The sequence below is a fragment of the Patella vulgata genome, chromosome 1 (genome assembly GCF_932274485.2).
Source record: "Patella vulgata chromosome 1, xgPatVulg1.2, whole genome shotgun sequence".
Lineage (NCBI taxonomy): Eukaryota > Metazoa > Mollusca > Gastropoda > Patellidae > Patella > Patella vulgata.
Genome location: NC_065879.2, coordinates 30,345,298 through 30,368,995, shown reverse-complemented (window position 1 = coordinate 30,368,995; position 23,698 = coordinate 30,345,298). Strand labels below are relative to the sequence as shown.

The 23,698-nt window shown below is 35.6% G+C and overlaps 2 protein-coding genes across 9 annotated transcripts in view; one reads left to right on the top strand and one right to left on the bottom strand.

Annotated features, from left to right (window-relative positions):
• Positions 1-10,361, bottom strand: part of LOC126808844 (dystonin) — a 31,264-nt gene extending 20,903 nt beyond the window's left edge. Inside the window, exon 1 of one of the 4 annotated variants that reach the window (XM_050533874.2) lies at positions 9,967-10,361. In XM_050533874.2, the coding sequence (XP_050389831.2) occupies positions 9,967-10,047 (81 nt within the window). In that variant the 5' untranslated portion in view covers positions 10,048-10,361. Of the gene's footprint in view, positions 1-339; positions 361-5,506; positions 5,664-7,681; positions 7,733-9,966 lie in introns of those variants that run through there. The other 3 variants (XM_050533883.2, XM_050533911.2, XM_056099510.1) reach the window with 3 other exon arrangements.
• LOC126808970 (uncharacterized) overlaps positions 1-22,331 on the top strand; it is a 32,064-nt gene extending 9,733 nt beyond the window's left edge. For 2 of the 5 annotated variants that reach the window (XM_050534050.2, XM_050534049.2), the window contains exon 2: positions 19,757-22,331. In XM_050534050.2, the coding sequence (XP_050390007.1) occupies positions 19,775-20,779 (1,005 nt within the window). In that variant the 5' untranslated portion in view covers positions 19,757-19,774 and the 3' untranslated portion in view covers positions 20,780-22,331. Of the gene's footprint in view, positions 1-16,696; positions 16,947-17,175; positions 17,242-18,899; positions 19,046-19,756 lie in introns of those variants that run through there. The other 3 variants (XM_050534047.2, XM_050534046.2, XM_050534048.2) reach the window with 3 other exon arrangements.
• Positions 22,332-23,698: the final 1,367 nt, after the last annotated feature.

Sequence of the window (23,698 nt, the reverse complement as noted above, 5' to 3'; positions counted from 1 at the left end):
TAAAATTTTAGTTAAGATGATTTTTAACCCAGTAGGGCTCCGGGGTTAGTAATTTACATATAAATGCGCTATGTTTTCCGTTTCTTTAAATATAACTAGTGGCACATATTCTATGGGTGTCAAGTGGAGTTTTTCTATAATGAAAATAATAAAGCAAAACCATCATGCTTTTATGTCTTTTATGTCTCGTTTAACCTAAAATACCTTAATATGCTGTGCAAACACCCCCGTACATGGTTAATAGACTTAACTATTTCTGCTTTCTATATTATTTGCTTTAAATTCAGATAACAACTACATATACATGTACCTTTGAAATACTAGTTTATAAATACATACCCCGAATCTCTAATTGCCTTTTAAAGCCAAATAGCATTTTTTACTAGTCCTAAAATGAATTTCCGTTGTAAATGTCACGGTCGTTTGCGATTGACATGGTTGACACCCAAAATAATACATCATATTATCGCTTCTGTAATTTGAACTTACATTTGATTATATCATGTAATAATGAAATTAGCTACTCAATCTAATCCAATCTGATTACATAAGTTATCTGGTTACATACTCGTAACAGACAACCACAAAATACAAGATTGATCACAACACAGAAATTTAATCATTTTTCTTTTAGGAACTTTGTCTGGAATACATTGATTAATTTGGTTATTCTAATAATTCATCTAATCTAATTATTTTATATTTATTCAAGGAGGCATATGTGTTCATTTGTACCTGGTAGCGCGAACCTTCCCTCCTCACTCAACATAATTTTAACTTACATTTAATCAAGAAACAGTCCTATCTATTATTATCTGTTACTCTGTTTGATATACATCTTATTTTGAGCATTTTATGTACGCAATGATGCCTACCTGTTCAATAAACAGAAAATAAATATAGCACAAAAAATCCCAAGGTACGAAATGAATCAAGTTGTTAGCGATCCAAACCCACCACCGGACAGCGTGTCTTTAGTATGTGAACATGAGGCATAGAGAGTGTTCCTCCGGTGAGAGTATTAAGAAGTGTAAAACATAGCCCATGGACTGAAATAAAAAGTATCGTAAAACCACTACTGTCCAGGCGCAAACAAACACAGTGAATTGTTAAATAGAAAGAATTTCAGTTATCATTGTGAATTTAAACCTGGTCGCAAATAAAAGGTCTGGACAAAATAGCCATAAAATACATGTATAAACAATTTTAAATAACGGTGGTAAAGTGAAGTAAATATCACTGCAAACATTAGTGAAGTAGGTTTAACGATACCTTTGCAAACTAATAGACAGTGTTTTCTGTTGATCTAAGATTGTAAGGAGATGTGAGTCATAGGGGCATGTTGCATTCATGCCCCGTCTATTATGGAATATGATACAAGTTCAAAATCTCTGAAAAGATTGAACTTATTTTGTATCTTTTCAAATTTCATGTTGACATAAACTAAAATCATATCCTTTTTATGATCAAGGTAACGGAGAAAGATATTTTAATTAACTTAAATTCCAAATATGGTTAATATGTATTGGTATTATACTATAAACACGTCATAAACATAACCCCTCCTATCTTTTATATTTCATAATATGAATCATATATATTTAATAAAATGTTAAATTAAATTGCAAATGACAAACATATTCTAATAAATGATAATGTTGCTGGCAATTATATATCAATTATTTTAGAGTTTTGGTTTATTTTTACGTTGATTAATTTTGTTTTATGAATTAATTTAGTTTTATGAATCAATTCAGTTTTACATCCATAACTAATTAAACATGTGTATGCTACTGTGGTAACATTTGTTTTGCGTTCAGAACGTATAGAGATAAAGTTGATACAAAAATTCGGATGTATCCTATACATAAATTTATATACAATAAATATTTCCAGATGGCTGAGGAGTATTATCACGTGTTCCAGATGAATACCCTGTCTTTCTCGACTGTCTTAGAAGACAAACTTGGGGCAATAGTCACTACACACAAACGGATTAAATCCAAAATATGAATTTCCAGGTAGACCGAGCATAACGTGACACATTGATTTGTATTTGGGTTTCAGAGTTGCAATTTGGGCTGAAGCGTATAAGAATCGAATGTACGACGTTTCGGCCACTGACGTTTTTAAATCCTAACCCGTTAGCCCCCATTAGCACCAGTTAGCACCTATTAGCACCAATTAGTTAGCCCCGATTAATACCAGTTAGCACCTTTTAGCATCAGTTAGTTAGCCCCGATTAATACCAGTTAGCACCTATTAGCATCAGTTAGTTCATATTAGGACCTACTTAACCTCTGTGGCCTTAACTTCGGTAGCCGAAATGTCGGTTCCCAATTAGAATCACCCCTAAGAATTACTTTATATTTATTTCATAAAATGTCCACTGTCAGTCAATAATTTACGTAATATTTAGGCTTATGTTTATCTAGGCAATAAAATAACAATTTTAATCAACTTTGATAATTGTGATAATTGAGTTTCGCGTAAGCGTGATCTTTATTGAACATGCTATACCACTTATGATTGCCAGAGTTCATACAGTTTAACAAAATGTTGTATTTTTGTATTCAGTATACAGTTATCTCGGAAGCATTATCGTACGTGCGATCTTTCACGCGACCAGGCTCAAATATACGAAACACCATGACCTAGGTAGAGATCCATGTTGAACACACTTTTCAGTTAAGGGTACAAAAAGTTACAATTTCTGCATTTGTTTGATGGGATTTGTAATTTTAGTGTGAGTATTTTTATGATTTGACGATGTTTTGTTCAGTTATTAAAATGTAATTATGCCTCTCACACGGTAACCTGTCACTTAAAGTTTATTTAATACGTCAAGCGCAATTATAAATATGAAGGCTTGTTATTACATCGTATAATCTAGTCATACATATAATAAAGCTGACATTCCCTAGCTAGGCACATACTATATACATATTTAGTCATGGGTAACGATTTCATAAGTTTTTACTGAAGGATAATTTAACAATACTTCATATATACTAAACAGCAAAAAAAAAAACCGTCAGAACGATTTCAAAATCAGAGAGGCACTTTAATCAAATCATTCTAGAAAACGATTTACTAAATGGATCAAAGTAATTTTTTGTGAACAGTATGTTTACACATTAGTGACTAATTCATCACAATTCTAAGACATTACGAGAAGGGTTTGAGTCTGTACACGGTATCTGGTGTGTCCACCGCGACTGTGAACCAGACAATTGATGAACGCCATTGGCACCTGGAACCACACTCTCAGAAAAGCCTGGCACAATTCATCGACTGTGTTTGGTCTCGGTACGACGTTTTTAAGTCTCCTCTGAATTTCATCCCAAAGATGTTCAATCGGGTTTAAGTTCGGACTAAGGGCTGGCCAGTGCATAACGTTGACACCGTTCCGCTGTAGAAAGTCCCGAGTAACTCTGGCGGTTTGGGCACGGGCGTTGTCATGCTGGAAAATGCTGTTTTGATGGCGTTCGAAATCTGGTGGGGCCTGACGTGGGGCCTGGGAGCTTGGTCGATGTAGCGCACTGCTGTGATGCCGCCTCCTCTTCCTGGACCAAGATTTTGGAACACCGCAGGACCCACTCTCTTGTTCAGGCCGATTCCATCCCAAACCATTATGCTTGGACCTCCCCATGAGTCTCGTTCCATGAAACATCGGTCAGAATAACGCTGGCCACGTCGACGTCATATTCTGGTCCTGCCATCTGCAGTTGATACCCAATATACCGACTCTAATCTGTGAACAGACCAGTTCTCCATTGCCTGTGTTGCCAGTTCTGGTGTTGTTGGGCAAACTGTAGACATTCACGTCGATGACGAGGGATGAGGATCGGTCCACGGTAAGGTCTACAGCAATGGATGTTCTATCTGGGGAGACGTCGGCACACTGTATCGATACTGATGGGTCTTCCGTGTGTTCCCACTGTCTGACGTGCTGTCTCAGATGCCTGTGTGAAGGGATTCTGCACGTGCTGTCGCACAACATGGCGGTTTTGTCAAGTTTAATGCAATGCGTCTATTCAGAGTAACATACCAACCTGACGTTTCTTTTGCTGCTTAGTCTAGTTGATATACTTAGATTTCTACATGTTTGTGTTGGACAGGTCATACTGTTTGAAGGAGTGACGGTCGCTCGGTGAGCATGGTCCTGGCTCACTAACTAGGAGATCCAGATATTGGCCGATAAAGTTCCTGGGTATTTTCCATTCTGGGTGCCCAGCGTTAGTGGAACAAGGCGGAGGGCCTGGCGGGGTAAGGTGTCCAGTCGTTTGGAGGGGCGAAACACCGATGTTCCGTTAATACCTTTGGCAGAACGTTGAAGATCCGTTGACTGTTGGAATTCGAAATAAGAGTAAAACTAAATGCCGTTCCCCGACAAAATTTCCTTCGTAACACACTGCATGACGTATGCCCGTCTTTGTTAGTCGGTAAGACAAACTTCATTTCATAAGAGATATTTTTTACGAATTACACACTAGCCACCTTCCTCATACACATGCCATAGGTCAATTATAATAAAACTCATTACACACAAAATAATACATTTAATTGTCAATTGCTTTGGTGTTATTATTAACACAAATGTACTTATTAACACTTTCCGTCATTGACAATGAAAGATTTTAAGGAGATGGACATGAGCTATTTGTCTGCCCGTGGTTTAAAAATATATATTTGAATTATAACCGATCATCTATTAAGGTAAATTAGCCCCAGGTAAGACAGTTGCCAATATGGGTCACCGACTTTTCAAATTACTAGCAACGATCAAGACAAAACTTTGTCATCATAGTTCCTATTTACGGTCAATAAGATTACAATGGCAATAATTATCACTGAGTGTGGTGTCTATGTTCTTTAGTACTGCCAATAAACTCACTTGACCAGTACGTTTAGTCCTTAATGGCATTCCATATTCTTAACTTCTAAACTTTCATTGACCAATTTGTTCAGGACATTCACAGGTCAATAAGTAGTCTTGAAACTTACAGAGTAAAAAACTTACTTTTAAACTAATAATGCGAATTTAAATTTACAATAATAAATTATAAAGTTATCTATCGGCATCACAAAACGGATCGAAATACTACATTAAACGTAACTCGTCTTATTAATGTCGGACAAAATTCATCAAATGAAATTTCGTCTTTCAAAGATATTTCAAATATCATTGTAATAAATAATAGTATGAACATATTGAATCAACTTCACATGTATAGCGTATTTAAATTTATATAACTACATGTATTATTATACTTCGACATGTGAGCATAAATTATAATATTCGTAGCGTAGCAACTAAAGTTATTCCGTTGAAGATAAGCGAAATGATATTTAAATTTATATAACTACATGTATTATTATACTTCGACATGTGAGCATAAATTATAATATTCGTAGCGTAGCAACTAAAGTTATTCCGTTGAAGATAAGCGAAATGATAGGCGTTACAAGTTGATTAATAAATGATTGGTAATGATTGACTTACCTTTAGAAATTGATATAACTGATCCCTATTATAACCCTGTCACAACGCTCAATCGTATTTCGCGTCAAAGCTGGTTGGCGCTCAAGTGTAGTATGTATATATTTAGCCAAGTATGGGTATAACACGGCAAATGTATAGCCTATATATTAAACTCCGCCTACTCAAAAACCGCCAAAACAGGTTGTTCTTCATAGACCGCTAACCCAGCAAGCCTCTCGTGCTTAATGGACCCTACTAACGGGGTAGATGGAAGAACACAATGCTATTGTATTTTTGAAAGCCGATTTGCAAGTTTTACCTTTACATTAGTTGCTCCACTAAATGTATCTTTCAGTGTTTGGGGTTATTCGCCCAATTATAACATGTGTAACAGTCCATGAACACTTTAATTTAAACATGTTTATTGATGCTTCCTTAACCAAATTCATGATTTTTAGATGGTGGTGCAGCCATTATGCCCTTTGTATAACCTAAATAGTTTGTATTTATTTAAATAGACTCTTCTGGGCAAACCTTGAATTGAAATTTACTAAAATAAATTAAAAAAAAAGTTTATACATGTTGGGTATAGAAATTTCTCTCTTTCTCTCTCCGCATCTATGCACTTTTACAATGGCACATTTTTGGCTATGTCTTCACCACGATATGAACGCCAGTCAAAATTGACACAGTTTGCAACGTTATCATAATATTACTCTTTTGGGGGGGGGGGGGCTAGGGGATGGATTTGAAGTAAGGACTTTGTAGTACTAATAAAAGGTTGTATTTGAAAACAGGAATACATAAAGCGTTTGAGTTAAACTGCTAGACGGGGCTCAATCAGCCAATCAAAAGTTTATAGGAAAGTGAGTCGTGGATACTATGAATTAGTAATTCATACAATAAATAACTTGGGTGAATGTGGTTCGAATTGATACAGATAACGACAGGGTGGCGGTACACTAGCGGATGTGAAATCTACAACGAATTAACACGTTATATACGGGACTTATTCCTGAACGCGTTTATACATGCAGCCTACATGTATATAATTTAACTCTTAAATTACTCCATTCCGGAAGATTTCCTTATTAGTAATGATTCATACATAAGTCAAATAGTAAGTGCAGGAGAAACACAACACACGCAAAATAAAACCGAAAAGCCCCCCCCCCCCCCCATTTAAAAAAAAGATTAATGATGTACAAGAAAGACTTGATGCAATAATGCCACCGGTCTTGATGGTTGTCGTCTCTTGAATGACGACAGTCTGCCGGTTGACGTCATAAGTTACTACGTCTACAAATTTAGCATCACAAGGGGCGATAATCCCGATAGAATCTCGAAAAACGCTCAGAAAATCCTAGTGTAGATAGGACCATGGCCGACAACCCGTCATCACTACATTTTAACCCGACAATTTGACATTTTAACCCGACAATACGACTTGTTCTCGCGACATTACGACATTTAGACATGTAGACATATAATTATTTTGGAAGTGAGGACATCAACATCACTGTTGGAATATGACTATTTAATCTTGTAAATACTTGAAACATTCATAGCTTCGCTCGGGAAAAAGTAATTTGACTGCAAGTTTTAATATACATGTATACTCATTTTTCATTATCCATATTTGAACTATTATAGCAAGAACGCCCATCTCAATCTATAAATCTTGCATAATGCATCTTTAACAGAGGATACACACCCAAACGTGCTTTATATCATCGAATCTATATCATTATTCATTTAGCTTCAAGAAAGCTACAGACTTGAAAGTTGAACAAAACCGAATGCAAAATCAATGAATTTTTATTGTGTTTGAAACCGACTTTGTAACCATAGAATCATTCAATGGCTGTTTGTATGGTAAACTAATAAAACATATTGCATTGGTCACAATTAGTGTATTGCATGCAAAGATATACCCAGTATAAAACCCTGAATTGGGAAGTAACTCAAGTCTCGTGTTTTTCCATAACGTTCATTATATATTTTTATTCGTGTAAAACAATACTCCGTACCTTAAGTTAATATTTTAAATTCCATTTGCATTTCAACAATACCAAGTAAAATAAAAACGTTTTAAATAAAGAAAAAGTTAATTAAAAATTTCAGCTATGCTTATTTGACTCTAATACGTGCATGATACCACACGTTTCCCCGCCGTCAACATTACTTTTAACTCACCTCATAGTCCGTATCTCTATAATAATGTCGATTCATAATGTCAAAAACTAAAGAATCACAACAAAATACTAGAGACCTATTGCATACGGTTAGCTATATGCCCACAATATCTACCTTTATTTAATACACGGGAGAATATATAAAGGCTGGAATATATTATATTTATATATAATTTACGTTATCGATCAATATATAGCACATAGCTTCTAGCCTAATGATTGATACATATTGCATGTGTAGACTAATCATATTAAATGTAACTATAGAGTCAGTATATACATACTATAGATGTAAACTATCATATAAGTTTCGCTCTATTTAAATTGTCAGTTGACAGTGTCATGTCTCTATTGAATCATCACATTTAGTGTTCAATTACACGAGAGAATCTGCATCGATGTGTCGAAGCAGCCATAAGACTATGTTGCTCACAGATAGGTAGCCAAGAGATATTAAGCAAAGTCAAACACATGCAGGGCAAGACTTTTCTTGCTAATCCCGTAATATAATGTAGTCTACTCGCCGCTTGAATTTTATAAAACAACTAAATTAAAACAAAGTGTTAAAAAAAACCACCGATAGTAAAAAAGGGAAGTCTTATTGTAATAGGTTGGGTAAGTTCAAAAGAAGGAAAAACATTAACGTATTGGTTATTCGATTCAATAATCAATTATTATATACATGTACGAGACGTTCAGTAAATATTTCTCGAAGTAGAGCTCAACCCCAGATACAAACCACACGAATAACCAATTAAGAATAGATTCAGATGTATCGGAATTATCCTTACCATATTCAATTCCTCTTGATTAATGAATAATTCCTATCTTCCATAACCAAATTACAAAAAAAGCCGCGCAGGCCTGGTCTGCACTGATCGATCACTTTTATGAGTTTAGTGAAACATCCATACCTTGTTGATAATCAATAATTAATTGTTGTGTAGGCAACGTGGGCTTGGAACCGTAACACAGGAACTCGATTATTGCTTAGAACAGCAATTACCTTTATAGAAGAATATTGTCAACTAAACATGAAAAGCTTTAGGCATCAAAGGACTTGGCCAGAACACAATAAACCATTTTCTTAAATGTGAATAAACAATGAAATCGGGGTATCTGTTTTTTGTTCAGTCTACTGCTTATTGCTTTTAAGACCAAATTGCGCCAATGTATTTCAAAATACTATAATAGGATTGTCCACAGTTGCAAATAATTTACAAAAAGGAGAACTGTGTTCTTTGATAAAGCTGGGTAATTTTTACCAAAGAAAAGCCTATTATTTTGGTCGTTACCATGAAGAAATGTATTTCCTTTTCAATTAAGGCTGGGAACCATCCCAACCTTGTCACAAAGTCTGTTATCTATTATGGCTATGGTATTGGTGGGAATTGCAGGTAACACCACGGATGTGAAAACTGAGACCAATGCATAGTAATGTGGGACGAAGAGATCAAATAAATGAAGAATATATCGAGACAATCTTCTTCTCATTTCTGGAGTTCACATAGCTAACAAATTTGTAGTGTGCTTTCGTATCTAGAGATTGTGCTTGGGCTTTCTCATTGATCCCATAAACGATGATAGAACTTGAATATATCTTCTAACTTTCGGACTTCCCATAGCTAACAAATATAGTGTAGTTTTTGCCTAGGGGTCATGGTTCGGTTTGCCTGGGCTCTTAGATCAAGATGGGTTATTGGCTATCATATAAAAGAAAATCATTGTATTCGGACACTGTCATTACACTCGGCAAACCAAAAATGGATAAAACAGATTGTTAGAACTATCTTCAGATATTTTAGCCTTCGAGACAGCCCTTATGCCCAATGGAATAGACTGTATAACCAGTGTCGATTTCAGTTGTGTAACTAAAGGAAAAGTATGATCTGATCTCATGGACTGAAACGTTCTGTTTTTGTGCAAGTCTCTGTGCGTGGCATGAAAAGAAATATCCCCAGAGTTGTCACCCCCTGCAAAATGGCGACTTCAGTACCGTAACAAATACAGCACATTTTACATACAGATGCTAACACAAGTCACTATGCACACACAAAATCCGTAATATACAAACATTCAACTAGATAACTTTCCACTTCTTTGCATAATGCACATCCCACTCCCATAATCCATTATCTAGGTCACAATCTGCTTAAACAAACTACTATATTCAACCGTGTTTATTTATTTATTTTGTAAAATCTTATACTATAAAATTTTGATTTTAAATGTTGATTTTAATGAAAACTGGATATATTACATTCAAAATTAAATATAAATGCATACCTTCATTTCCAGCTCTCCCCAATCTATTAAATAGTTGGCTATATCCCGAAAATAAAACCATATTAAAGCCGCTGTCAACATAATGATGATGTAGATATATATAAAGCCTTATTGTATCAATATAACCGGCTGTATTAGGTATAGCTCATACTATGGGCTCAGGTATTGTGACCTATAATATACGGAAGACCTTGTCCAACAAACTCTCACTTGTAATCTCCGAAACCGTCCTTTTGTCTTTCGTATATTATATCTTATTAAAGCTAGCCAGGATATAGATAAACGTGCAGGTATTTTTGTGGTGTATAATTTAGATCGCCTACGCTTATTGGCAAGTCAGAGTAAACAGTAAACATAAATATATATCAGATTATCGATCCTGATATATCGCGCCCAATATAATATTCACACTACAGTGACCATAAATATTAGTACCGGTATCTGTTAAACCGCTTTGTCAGCTTATCCTATTATCTTCTTTATGCTACACAACACTTACTATACGACGTGCACTATATAAGCACGGCTCATAAATATCATGCTAACGTTATTTTTATGAACGGGTTATACTGCCATATTCAAATGAGTATAATTTGTCACGGTTCATGACGAATGTCTACTTTAGTATTAGGCGGTGATGACTGATTCACGGTTGACTGAATAGACAATCTAAAACGCTAGAGATAAACATGAGAGTTTATTAATGTATTAGTTACCAATAAGAACGGTTTCTGTAACTTCTCTTACTGGGTTGAGCACTTAAAAAATGAAGCGATGCCGAATAATTTTAAATTCATTAAACATGCAGTAGGTTTAGGTTGCCCAGATGCCCTTAATGCATCACAGGAGTTCGAGTAGGCAGTTCAAAATACTGGGAGGTTGGTCGAGAAAACTAATGAGTCCAGAAGTTCTTTCTAAGCCATACTACAAAGAAAATGAGAATCGACTTGTACATGTGTTCAGAGGGATCGACGCTATTTTCTAAAGAATTAAATTGTTGAAAAGGCGCCACTTGAAAATTTTGAGTTAAGGAAGAGCAGGCGTTGCCTTGCTATCACTCTAGCTACGCCGCTGGGTGCAACTGTTTAGTCGTCAGTTCTTGGGTTGTCTCCACGTATCCCCCCCCCCCCCCGATGTGACCTGGATGAATTATTTCGACCTATTTAAACAAGTGCTATAGTAATAATATGTAGTTATTAATATCGAAAATCCCCCCATCGTTATGCAAGGAACGAGCGTGCCAAGTTTCATGTCCAATAGTCGACCGTACTTGAATTGTCTCAAACTTTCTTCGAAGTGAGTCGCAAATAAGAACAACACGATGGGTATAACGCTACGGGCGACCTCAAGACCAAAAGGAAAACGCTAAATGATTGTTCTTGTGGGACATCACATCCGAATTAAGTCAATATGTACTTGGTACTCGGTGGTAGACCCCAATTTAAAAATTGTCCGCCATAAATAGGATGGTTCGTTAAAGGGTATTGTAAAGTAGACCTAATAAGGCGCATGATAAATGTTCAAAGATTACTTGAGTTAGAACCTAAGAACTAAATAGAAATGATGACAGTGACTATCGTTGAAATTTTAACCCTTAGCGCAAGAACATGATGCCAGATGCTGATGACATATAGGTTCCGGATAATGTTTTTACATCTAGTGAAGGGATTGTGCAGTTATCTGGGTAATGTTTTTACATTCAGTGGAGTAAGTAATCTAGAATATGTTTTACATCTAGCGAAGGGTTGGTGCAGTAATCTGGATAATCTATTGTGAAGGGCGGTGCAGTAATCATGAACTATCTATATAAATTATACTTACGATCTCATTTTTATCTGAAGTCGCAACGGCTCAGTGAGAAAGGCGCTGGTATAAAACGAAGAGGAACCTCCGCGTTGGGGATCTGGGTTGTTTTATGAAAGACGGGGTATGTTATAGTACATGATGGCTGTTGTGAGGGGGCGAAAGTTCATTTACGACAAGGGTTATACAGTAAATTAAGGGCTGTGTTGTGATGAAGGACGGTGCTGTTTTATGGAGGAGGTGGTCGATGCTTTATGGATAACAAGCATTATTTGACTGGTTACCTATCCCACTGAGGGGAGCACTTTTCCAAAAGGGAGGGAACACAGCCACCCCACCCCCTATACCCTAGTTGGAGGTCTTATCGGATTCGGTGTTATCAGACATTTCGGGTTACTTTTGTTGTTTTGCGTTTATGAGGACAGGGTTGTCGTTCAAATGGAGCGAAAAACAGTTGGATTTGCCGCGGTCCGGGCAAAACCCTACCTGGGAAAATATGTTTTTTGCGCCCCTGGGTGTACGTTAAACCCATCTGTCCGTCTCTCTGTCTCTCTCTCTCTCTGTGGATGTCGAATAGCTTATTGCTTCAGGGGAAACAACTCTTACTGTTAGCTCTACAGTTTTGACCCACGTTTACATCTAATGAAATTTTCTCATCTTAGTAATATTGTCATAAAATGTCACTTAGTACTACTAAATGTATGGCTCTTTGCACAGTAATGGGACATATTACCCCCATGCAGGAATATTAAATTTTGATTCAAGGGACCATTAATTTTATGAAATTAAGATATCGATCGTTACTATTTTTTGAACGTGACAGAATTTGAAAACATGAGGAATTGATAGATTTACCAATGTTGGGTATTTTTCTCTTTATTCTCCTCAATGACAATTCGCTTCCGTTTTCGCGAAAAACCATTCCCTCTGAGTAGTTAAGAACAGTTTTGGAATGCATTTTATTCGAAGTCAACGTTATGTGTTTGCGGATGGAATGAATTGTACATGACGTTCGACATTTTGTTACAGCAAAAATAACACGGAAGTAAGTCCTAAATACAGAATAGATCGGTGTAAGATATACTTTATGCCTAATTCTACCAAATTTTCCAAATGTTAGTGAAATTATTGTAAAACATCAACGCTTAGACACTACACAAAATGTCGAGCGTTACGTTGTCGTCTCAGATGGAAAACGGGGGAAAAATATTAGAAAACAGAAGGAAAGATATTGTTTATTTTTACAGTCGCTAGAGATTGTGGTGTTGTCCTAATTCAGGATCCAATCATTATTGAACAATTTTATCCAAAAAATTCAAATATACACTACAATTTTGTTGGAAATCCAAAGCCTTATCAAATAGGTACTATTATTCAGGAGTTTGGCTCCATCCAAATTATGAGGGTTTCAAAATATTTTTTGAAAAAAAATAATATGTAATTTTCATGCAGGTATTTTATATTGTCTTTTCTGTGTCCCCAACCATATATCAATTAGGAACAATAATAAAAACATAACATAATATTTTTATTTACAACATGTCCAAGTTGATTGCTATGTTTTGTCCCTTTACTGTGCAAAGGGCCATTCGTTATATTTATGAGAGAGAGAGAGAGAGAGAGAGAGAGGAGAGAGAGATGGGGTTTAGCGTCCACTCGACACAAACTAGGTCATTTCGGGACTAACATATGGTTTTTAATTTTATTTCAATAATTCGCTTGCGCGTAGGGGTCTTTAGCAGTAGGAGGAAACCGGGAGACCCGGAGAAAACCCACGAGGTTGGACAGGCGACCCTACTGCTTGTCACATACAACTGGGGATTCGAAACCACGCCAGTTGACTCAATGACAGGCCTTATGATACAGCGCGCACGTGGTAACCATTCGGCCATCCACCCCCCCCCCCTCCGTTATATTTATGATGATCCGCGGTAACTAACTGGGTCGAAAAACTGGCCTGGTTATCTTTCACCTTCATTAAAATTGTTTTCTTTGTATCCAGTCCAGCGGTCCATTTTAAAATCTGGCGCCGGACCCATCCCAGCAGCCATTGACCAAATGCCCATATGGCCAGTCCGCCCATGGAATACAGTACGAACTGTAAAAGATCATATAGAAATGTTAATATTTACTCGTGAGTGTTGATTTGCTCACCTTCATCAAGAATTTCTATGGAAGGTCTTTCTTTTAATCCATCATCTATTTTTGTCTTTTTATTTTTCGTTCCCGCAATCCTGAACATTTTCCGGAATACGAATTTGGAGTGTAATATCTTTTTATACTACGAAACGAAATCGAAACGAATGAAAAACCACTAAAAAGAAAATGCTTTTATTAATATGTTCCTTATTATGATTAATCTCTTGTCTTGTGCAATTTAAATAAAAGGCGAAAGCATAAATATATTATGTATAGTTAAATCATCTGTTTTAAATCCTAATAAATAGTCTTGGAAGAGAGAAAACCATGTTGGTGGACAGTAAGTCATAAGGTTCACGTGACTTTGCGCACACTTTGTCCGAGGTTGTTTTTTTAGAGGTGTATATGTTGTTTTATGTGTGGCGTGGTCTCCTGCACTTACTGCTATATCTCTGATATTTCCAAAAATAAAAATTACCAGAAATCGGTAAAGCGGTAATCATCAGCTTTTCATGTATAACTCAGCATGTCAATTAAGTCAGTGCTCTCTCTGTCTAGTGTCAGTTACGTCAGTAAGCGCTCTGGCCAGCATACAGTTTGGTGAACAGATGAGATGCCATCCTCTCTGGTTATATTTCATTTTTATATTCTTTGATTTATTGCATACGACCGTTATTACCCTACAACGTAGTATTACTCTCGTCTAATACTTCAGCTTATAGTTTTCAGTCGCCTTTATTAGAGTTTCACACTGCGTAGCCAGTGAAACACTATTGTTTTTGTTAAGATTATTCTTCTTCTTCTTATGTTTTTTTTTGGGGGGAGCCACGGTGGCTAGGTGGTTAAGACGCTGGCTCGCTAGCCTGGAGGTCATAGGCGTACGAGCTGGGGGGGGGGGGGCGGCCGCCCCCCATTTTGGGCACCAAATGCTGGGAAAATTTGGCCACACAATTGTATTTTGTAAAAGTTGTATAAAAAAAGCTATTGTGTTCTTGAATGTGTCCAATTTAACAGCGAATTTATTATTATTATGTAACATACTAAGAACCTAACTACATTTTTTGGGCACCAACCACCACCGCCCCCCAGTCAAAAATTTCCCCGTACGCCTATGCTGGAGGTCTGGTGTTTGATCCCCCTGCATTGGCCGAGAAAGTTCATCCAGATTTTCCGACGTGGTTTCCCCTTGTCAGTGGTGCAGGACGGAGGGCCTGACAAGTACAGCTGTCTAGTCCTTCGGATGATACGAAAAACCGAGGTCCCGTGTATATATTGGAATGCACGTAAAAGATCCCCTGGCAGTTGGAATTCGATATAAGAGTAGGCGATAGTGCCGCTGTCCGGGCAAAATTTCCCTCATAGCACACTGTATGGCTTATGCCCGTCTTCATTAGCCCAGTATAGGAGCAGAACAGTAGGACATTAAACCCCATTTCATTTCATTTCATTTCATTTCATTTCTTATTATTTTTTTTCCACTTCAGCATATCTCAGAAACTATTTGTCGGATCAACTCGATGTCTTCGGTTTTACTGGGAAAGTGGGTGTGACTTAGAGATTAAAGCTATTTTGACCTTTCTGTGACAATGCGAAATGTCCGAAATTATTGAAGTTGTCGTTTTTTGAAATATTGCCGTAATATTAACAATAATTGTCCGATTTTAACATTTGATACATTTTGACATAGCCTGAGACACGGCAAATAGCTACGATTGTTTAGATTTTTGATTTTCGATTAATCTTCGAAGATATTTGGCGGGGAATTTTGAAAATTTAAATTTTGAGAAAAAACTTTTTTATTTATGAATATTTTTTTATGGCGCTTTACCTATAATTAAAGGGTCATGTGATTTGAGCAAAAATATGAAAAAAAATTGTATCAATAATTCACCTTGGCCGCTATTGGCTAATTCAGTTTATGGGTTCTAGGTTAATTATTCATTGCTCGATTTGTATAAAACAAAATTCATATGCTCAATGGTGCAATGTCTCAACTTTTTTTTATTACCGATAAAGCTTTCTGTCATCAGCGGAAATGACGTAATTTTGACCAAAACTACAATTTTGGCGGTTAGGAACGTCTTTTCGAAAGCAAATATTATTTTTTTAAAAATAAGTAAAAAGTATGAAGTTGCGCCATGTAAAGGCGCAAAAAAAGTCGGAAGCAGTTTTTTTAATTTCGATTTCATTTTTGCGCCATTTCGATTTAAAGGTGAAAAACGGTGTAAAATTGAGCTATTTACAACCCATTCAGGCGTTTCATATTTTAAAATATTTCTTTGTGACTTTCATAAACTAGTACCTGAAATGATAAAAATAACTATTTGACAAAAAGTAGGTAACCATGAACGTTTAGTAATTTCAAAACGTAAGTGTCTTTCAAAGGCCCAACATGTTTCAATCAGGCATTATTATTATAATGATTGATTGATTGCATTGTAATATAAAATAGTAATGTCCATATATTACCTAGATTCATTGATATGTGAATTACAAAATCAATACTGTATTATATATCTACTACTTTTAAAGTATAACACAAGATTTGTCTTTCTATATAGTCCAGCTATATTATAGATAAAAAGCCATAAGTTTTGTTCTGTTGATCATTTATATGCATATTATAATTGGAAAATTGATCTATATACGGCTCCTCATTAACATATATGGAAACCATAACCCCTTTTCTCCATCATTATATTGGACAATTACACAAGTGGTTTACTTTTGCCTGGTATATAATAAAATACATAAAACGTAAGCGTGGAATTTTATGACGCATTATTAGATTATTTCTACGCGTGGACGGTTTGAAATAAACACTGGAGACTACAACATTACGTGTAGACGTGTAGTAGACACAGATTTAAATCTATTTATGTAATCTTAATCAATTAGGATTATCTGGATTATCACAAATCGAACGCATTGTCCAAAACGGGCATTTGTCAATAGTATAACATTTATAGGTATAGGTATAGGTATAGGTACCAGTACAACGTACGTGTTGTTTGATTGTGGTATTTTTTAATTAAAAGGTAAGTTATCTTAATCAAATAAGTATCAATAATGCATGGGTACAACAGTTTGCTTCTTGTAGGTTTGTTTCTTGGGTTGATGTTCATATCGCGGAGGTAGTTTTATTCCATCATGCGTTCTTCGTTAGCTAACTTATAGGTACGTATGTTGTGTTGGGCTCGATTCATATTCATTTAGCCAAGTTTTGATTCCATTTAATGTTCGAAATTTCGTGGTGTTGTATGTTTATCTATGAAGTGATGAATGGATATAAATTCGTGTTGTGTGGATAATCTTGGTATAACGAATTTTAAGGTGAATTGTTTGATTGGTTTTTTAATTGCAGTGGAGACAATTTGGTTTGTTTAAAATGGGATATTGCGTTAGGGTGGACGTGTTACTTCGATATGTTTATTTTTCCTGTTCTGTATGAATATTGTAAGCAATAGTTCTAAAACATCAGCAACACTGACTTCGTACGAAATTCTTTGTCGGTTTCGACTACAGTTTATAAATCTGACATTTTTGCAGAAGATTGTGTTATTGCACATATATTTTAAAATCAAAACGATCAATTTGTTGTTTGTCTTTTGTGTTCCCCGTGAGTTATTTAATCATCAAAATAATACCGGAATTTAATTAATCATAATGAGTTGTAAAAAGCAGGGACCGGGTCATAAGATATTACATGTAGTGTACCTCGAGTTAGTGAGACAACGTGTCAAGTTCAATGTTAAAAAAATCAGTAGGGCTGATAGGTGTTATATATTAAGAAGCTTAAACATACATTATGCAAGAGCTAAATCTGCCTATTGCAGGTCTTTCTTTAGGCCTTAAATGTTATATAAACTATCAATTAGACATTTAATAACATGACAAGACCATAATTAACCCCCGATGCTATCTGATGGGTCAGGTTTTCAACAGATTCGAATCCGATCTGCGTATTTGATTAACCTTAAAAGTGACTAATCGAGATTTTGTTTGTTATAGTAACAACGGTTACAATGTTATTAAACGTGAAGTAATATATTGTTTAACTATTATAGCGGGAACTATCGGCTCTTTATCTAATCTTCCATAATGCCGCTTTAAAGGAACAAAAACAAATACATACAGGTCAGGCAATCTTTTAATCTCAGTGTAAGTGGATACAAATCATAAAGAGGCATAAAGATGGCGGCATAAAATTAATAGGAACCAATGTAAAATCAAGTGGCCATGGCTTTATGATAGAATTAATTTATTTTAAAAATACTAGTGTGTAATGGGGAGTTGGCTCGTTGTCCCCACAATCTGCAGCACATTATCTCGTACAATTAGGTCCTGATCCTTCCATGTATTGCGGCATCATATGATAAATCCAGATAGTAAAAAGAAACTAATAAATGAATTTATTGACATGTTATCTGTCGCTTCAATCGGTTTTACAATATTATTTTGAAATAAAACTTAATGTATAAATTCGGTCGACAAGGATGATTAATCACAAACTCTTATCTTGATGTTGCTTGCATCCGGTAGAAATACATTTGGGATTATTATTCTCATTTTAATTTCTCATTAGTACATTGATTATAAGTAGAAGTGACTGTAGCTATATTTTGCAATACTGTTTTACCGTTAAGGCTATACACAATTATTCACCTTTTGCAACAGGTGGCTAGCAATGCAATCTGATTAATTCCATACAAAGGTCGATAACTCTTCCAGAGTACACCGCAATAACATAAACACCATAATATAATACGAAAATTAAATCATTTGTGATAATCGTGTTTATTAGCAATAATTTCTCTGAGATTTGGTTTTATTGGCGGCAATTTAAATGATTGCCACTTATTGCTTACAGTACCCTTTTAAATTTTGTGGCTCATAAATTCTTGCGGATGAATTCCATTTGTAAAAGTATTGGAAAATATTAAAATGCTAAGGAGGATATTCTATAGCAATTGTTAACGCGTTATGGTGGGATGCGACATCTGTTTCAAAGGATGATACTACACGAGACTCACTGTTAATCATACCAATTATAGACTCCGCCTCTATACAAAATAGTATATTCATAAAGACCATTAATATTTAGTCATAATAACGGGATATTTTGAACTACACACATGTATGTATACCATATTGTATATTGAACAATTTTTAAAGACCAGTTATGAACTTAAAAAAACTTCGGTGACTTTCTTAATACTGTTAAATATTTCTAGATTTTAAACAAAAAATATTTATTTGAAAACCCCCAACAAAATGTGCTTAAAGTTTGCTCAAATATTTATTGATGTCTATCAAGAATATCTATGGAAAACTTCACTTGTTTTCCTACGTAAATCTGGTTTATTTTCAGTGGGTCGCAGGGTTTCCTGTCTGAAAGCTAGTGCGCGATGTTTATGTATTCAGATTGGAGAATGTCGATGCAATACAACCTTTAGCTATCAGTTCCGTCATTTTCATACTTTATAGCCATGATGTTTAATATTATGTTCCTGTTTAGATTTGTCCTGCACACATACGTACATAAGGACTATAACACAATCGTTGTGCTACCAACCCCCACACCCCCAACCCCCAACAAGTAGGCACCGGGACTAAGAAGTCCGACAATCAAGTAGTTCTAATCTATCTAACGCGTTTTTAGTCCTGAAAAAATAAGTTTTAAGTTTCAGGACTCTATATTTCTTTTGCATTTAAAGACTATCATTTGGTTATTTGCATGAAGTTAACAGGGCTATTTGTTAATAACGGGTATTGTTTTCAATTATTGTATGTAGGCTACATTGTGCGGATTATTTATAATACGCTCAAATTTCTTTCTTTTTTTCAGAAAAACAGCCATTCAAAAATGGTAGCAACGGAGATACAAACGGGATTTTCTGGACTAGAACCCCAATATTCGTGGGATGAAGCTGTGCCAGTACCAAGGGTGAAAAGGGAAGCTGAGGAAAATTATATAAAGGGAAGGGGTTCAATGAAAGAATGTGCTTTTACAGAAACTAGGCAACCATACACACCACGTTCCAGGGCCCCGCAGGTAAAACCAAGATGTCCCACCAGAGAATCAAAGGAAAACTACGAATTGAATACGAAGGGCAGTTTTTATAGGTTACTGAATGGAGAACCCACGCCACGACCCAAAACAGCACCATGTTCCCGTGTTAAATCGGAAGGGCAAGAAACGGCGAGTCTTAGTAGGGGAGGGCGTATGAAATCAATTGTCAACGAATATGGAAATTATCGGCCAACGCCTAGAGTCGCTAGAGTGAAATACGAAGGAAAGGATAATTCCACGGTACACAAAGGTGGTCGAATGAATACAATCCTTACCAAATATGGACAAGGAACAGACAATAGTGCAGTGCCAAGAATCAGTCGTTATGGACAACAAAATGCAGATCTCGGAAAAGGAAAACGAATGGGGGAAATTTTGGATCAAAACGCCTCAGGGAAATACGTTGGCGATCCCCAGTTGGGACCACGTGTTAAGAAAGAAGGCGAGGGTAACGCTTATATCGGCAAAGGTGTTCGTATGCAGAAGATTATGACGAGTGTTAAACCAGATTCACCCAGACCCGTCCCCAGAGTGAAAAAAGAAGCCGAATCAAATGCCGAGTTGGGCAAGGGTATGCGAATTTCGTATATTGTGCATGATAGTAAAAAGCTGCCTGAAACACCGACCAATGCTCGAGGAGTGCGATCAACGGAAGCTAAACGAATTCAGCAATTTAGCCGTGGACTTGTGGGTAAAATGATGCAGGACGCTGCCAAAAAAGCTATCGTGTATAAACCAGGTATGCAAAGTCCACATTACGATATTGCTCCTACATATCCAACCTACCCAAAATATTAGATACGAATGCGCAATAACTTGCACGCACAGAAGTAATTAATATCAACAAATCCTGTGAAAACAGGGAAATTATGTCGAACTGTGTTAGAGTTTGGAAGTTGTACATTGTTTTTTAAGTTTCTAAATTCTATTTTTCTAGGAAGGGTATAAGTATAATGATATTCTTTTAATAATTCGTTTATTGTTTTGTACAATATACTGAAATGAATTGTAAGAACATTTCTTTCAAACAATGGTTTGAGATATTTAGAATGTTGAAGTTAGATACCATCATAACAGTACTTTCAAGGGAATGAAAGATGTCATATAATAGGGCTATCGCAGTTCCTTTAGGGGGTGATCATTTCAGAAATTATTCATCTAGTATCGAATTTTTAATTTTTGGACCAGGAACTAGGTCGCAAACGCTAGTGCTACTCAACTTGTTGTTCTTAGGGGCGTCGCTCTTCGAAAAAAGCCTAATTACGATCGACATGAAAATTGGCATGCTTGTTAATTGGACACCCGGTTCCTGGTACATAGAACGCTCTTACTTAGTTTTTTCATTTTACATTCTGTAGTTTCGAATTTACAATTCATCAGTTTTCATTTTTTTTGTACATTTGATAATTTTCTCAGTCAGTTTTGAATAGAAATTTTGTAGTTTAGAATTTTAAGATAATTTTTGTCATTTTATATCTTTTTCGTACGTTAAGAATATAGAGAGATATTTTTATTTCGAATTTAATATTCATCCGTTTTTATTTTCTTTGTTTTGTACATTTTGATAATTTTCGCAGCCATTTTGAAATATAGAGATATTATTTAGAATAGATCAGTTTTGATTATTTTAGTGTTTTGTACATTTGATAATTTACTCATCAGTTCGGAATGTTGACATCACTTTTTAAATGATATTGTGATTCCATTTAATGATATAAATTTCACACCTAACCCAGAGTATAAAATTTAATTTGTTGTGTGACACAGAATTATTAGTGACACAGCTGTGCTTATAAAGGCCATTCCATTGAGTGTCAGATCAATAATTTTAACAGGTATGTGTGGAAAATTCTCGTCTAGATCGGGTTGACATTAACGTGAAGTATGAAGTATTTTTTAAACAATTAAATCTTTATTTCATGCCTTATATGTACATTTATTCATTAAGTCAATATGCAATTTTATCATGGCATTTTGTAAATCATTACGCCGCGATATGTTAAAGTCTTCCCTTATAGTTAGGGTTAATTGATGACACCATCCATATACATGATTCATCTCATATTTTATTTTGGATATAGAACATGTTTGTTTCCTTTAAATAAGGTGCCTATCTTTTGTAATATATCCGGGAAAACTTGAGTTTAATACTCAAGTAGCCTGTGTGCTTTGTATAGATTTTTCGTTTTTCGTTTGTTGGTCGTTTGTAGATTACTATATAAGCACTTTGCAGGTTTTTAATGTTTTAGAATGTTTCTGGTGTACCTGATCAGCATAATATATTGTAAATGTAAAATAATTGTGCATATGGCTTACATGCATTAACTAATAAAATGGAGATTAAAATGTATTCACCTTCAAAGAATTATAGAATTATTGGTGACTTAGGTATCTGGCGGTTTCTTTTTTACCTGACAATGTCGTTGGTAAAACAACTTCATTGTCCAAAATTTATCTCAAATGTTAGTTCAGTATTTAATGTGATTGCGGGAAAAGGCATCCAACAAATTGTCTACTGTGAGGGAGTTGGACAAGATAGAGGTTTCGCATCAGGCATTATGGCATGGTGTGGAATATCCGACAAAATAGCTTACTTGTATAAGTACACGCTTTTGTCGGTATTGTGGCTAACTAAGGTTGAAATGGACAGTTTGTTACATAGGAGAGTATCGAAGGTAAACTTGGTCATTTTGAGACTAAGCAATGGTAGGGAACTGTGGAACATAAAGAGATCCGACATAGTTAGCGCATGCTTCGTATTCCCAGGGGTGTAAATGTTGCGGGGGGTACACCCAAGAAAAAATAGCCGATCGGTGGTCAAACTTGACTTAGCGCGGACGAAAATAGTCATATCTTTGCTAATTTATGTATAGGACCTATTCACCACAGCAATGTATCGAAGATATAGGTCCATGTAACTGATGTAATTATTATCAATTTTACTTATGTTATAAGTGTTTTCTGACCATCAGAATTCTGCAAAATCTTCCCCCTAAGTCCAGGGGCCTGTTTCACGAAATTTTAACTAAGATAAATCCAAATTTTAGTAGGCCTAATTTGATTCGATAATATTAGATTGATTTTAGTGCTTAGCCAATCAAAATTGAAGTGTCTACTAGAATTTGGATTTTATCTTTAGTTAAGATTTCAAGAAACAGGGCCCTGAAAATGGCATTTCAGGGACTCTTGATTAACAAATTTCTCAGAGGGAGCATACCCCGGACCCCGCTAGAAATCAGAGTACTTGAACGGCAGCTTAGCTTTGCCAGCATAATGACTTACAAATTATAATGTTATTTTTATTTTATTTTATTTTTTTAGGGATTATTTTAGGGAAGATAATATCTGTCCGTTTGCTTCAGATTGGGAAAATCTTTGGCTAGGTGAATTGTATCAGTTGTAGTGGAAATAAATATAGGCTACTTAAAATTCAAATATATAGGATAGTCTATATTTTGTTCTAGAATTAATGATAACTTGAGAAATACATCTCATACATTTGCTACAGACCAACGATTTAATTTAAGCTTAGCAAGTCTTTGGAGCTAATTTGAATCGGGCGATCGGTAGCTTGCGACCTATGTTGAGGCACTAAAAAAAAATGTAGCTACGAGAACGTAGCTAAAAACGTTGAGATATGGGCCTACAGATGTGCTTGTGGTTTGAGAGTAGATAACAAACCTCATCTCCCAACCCTCCCGTGTTTCGAGATAAGAG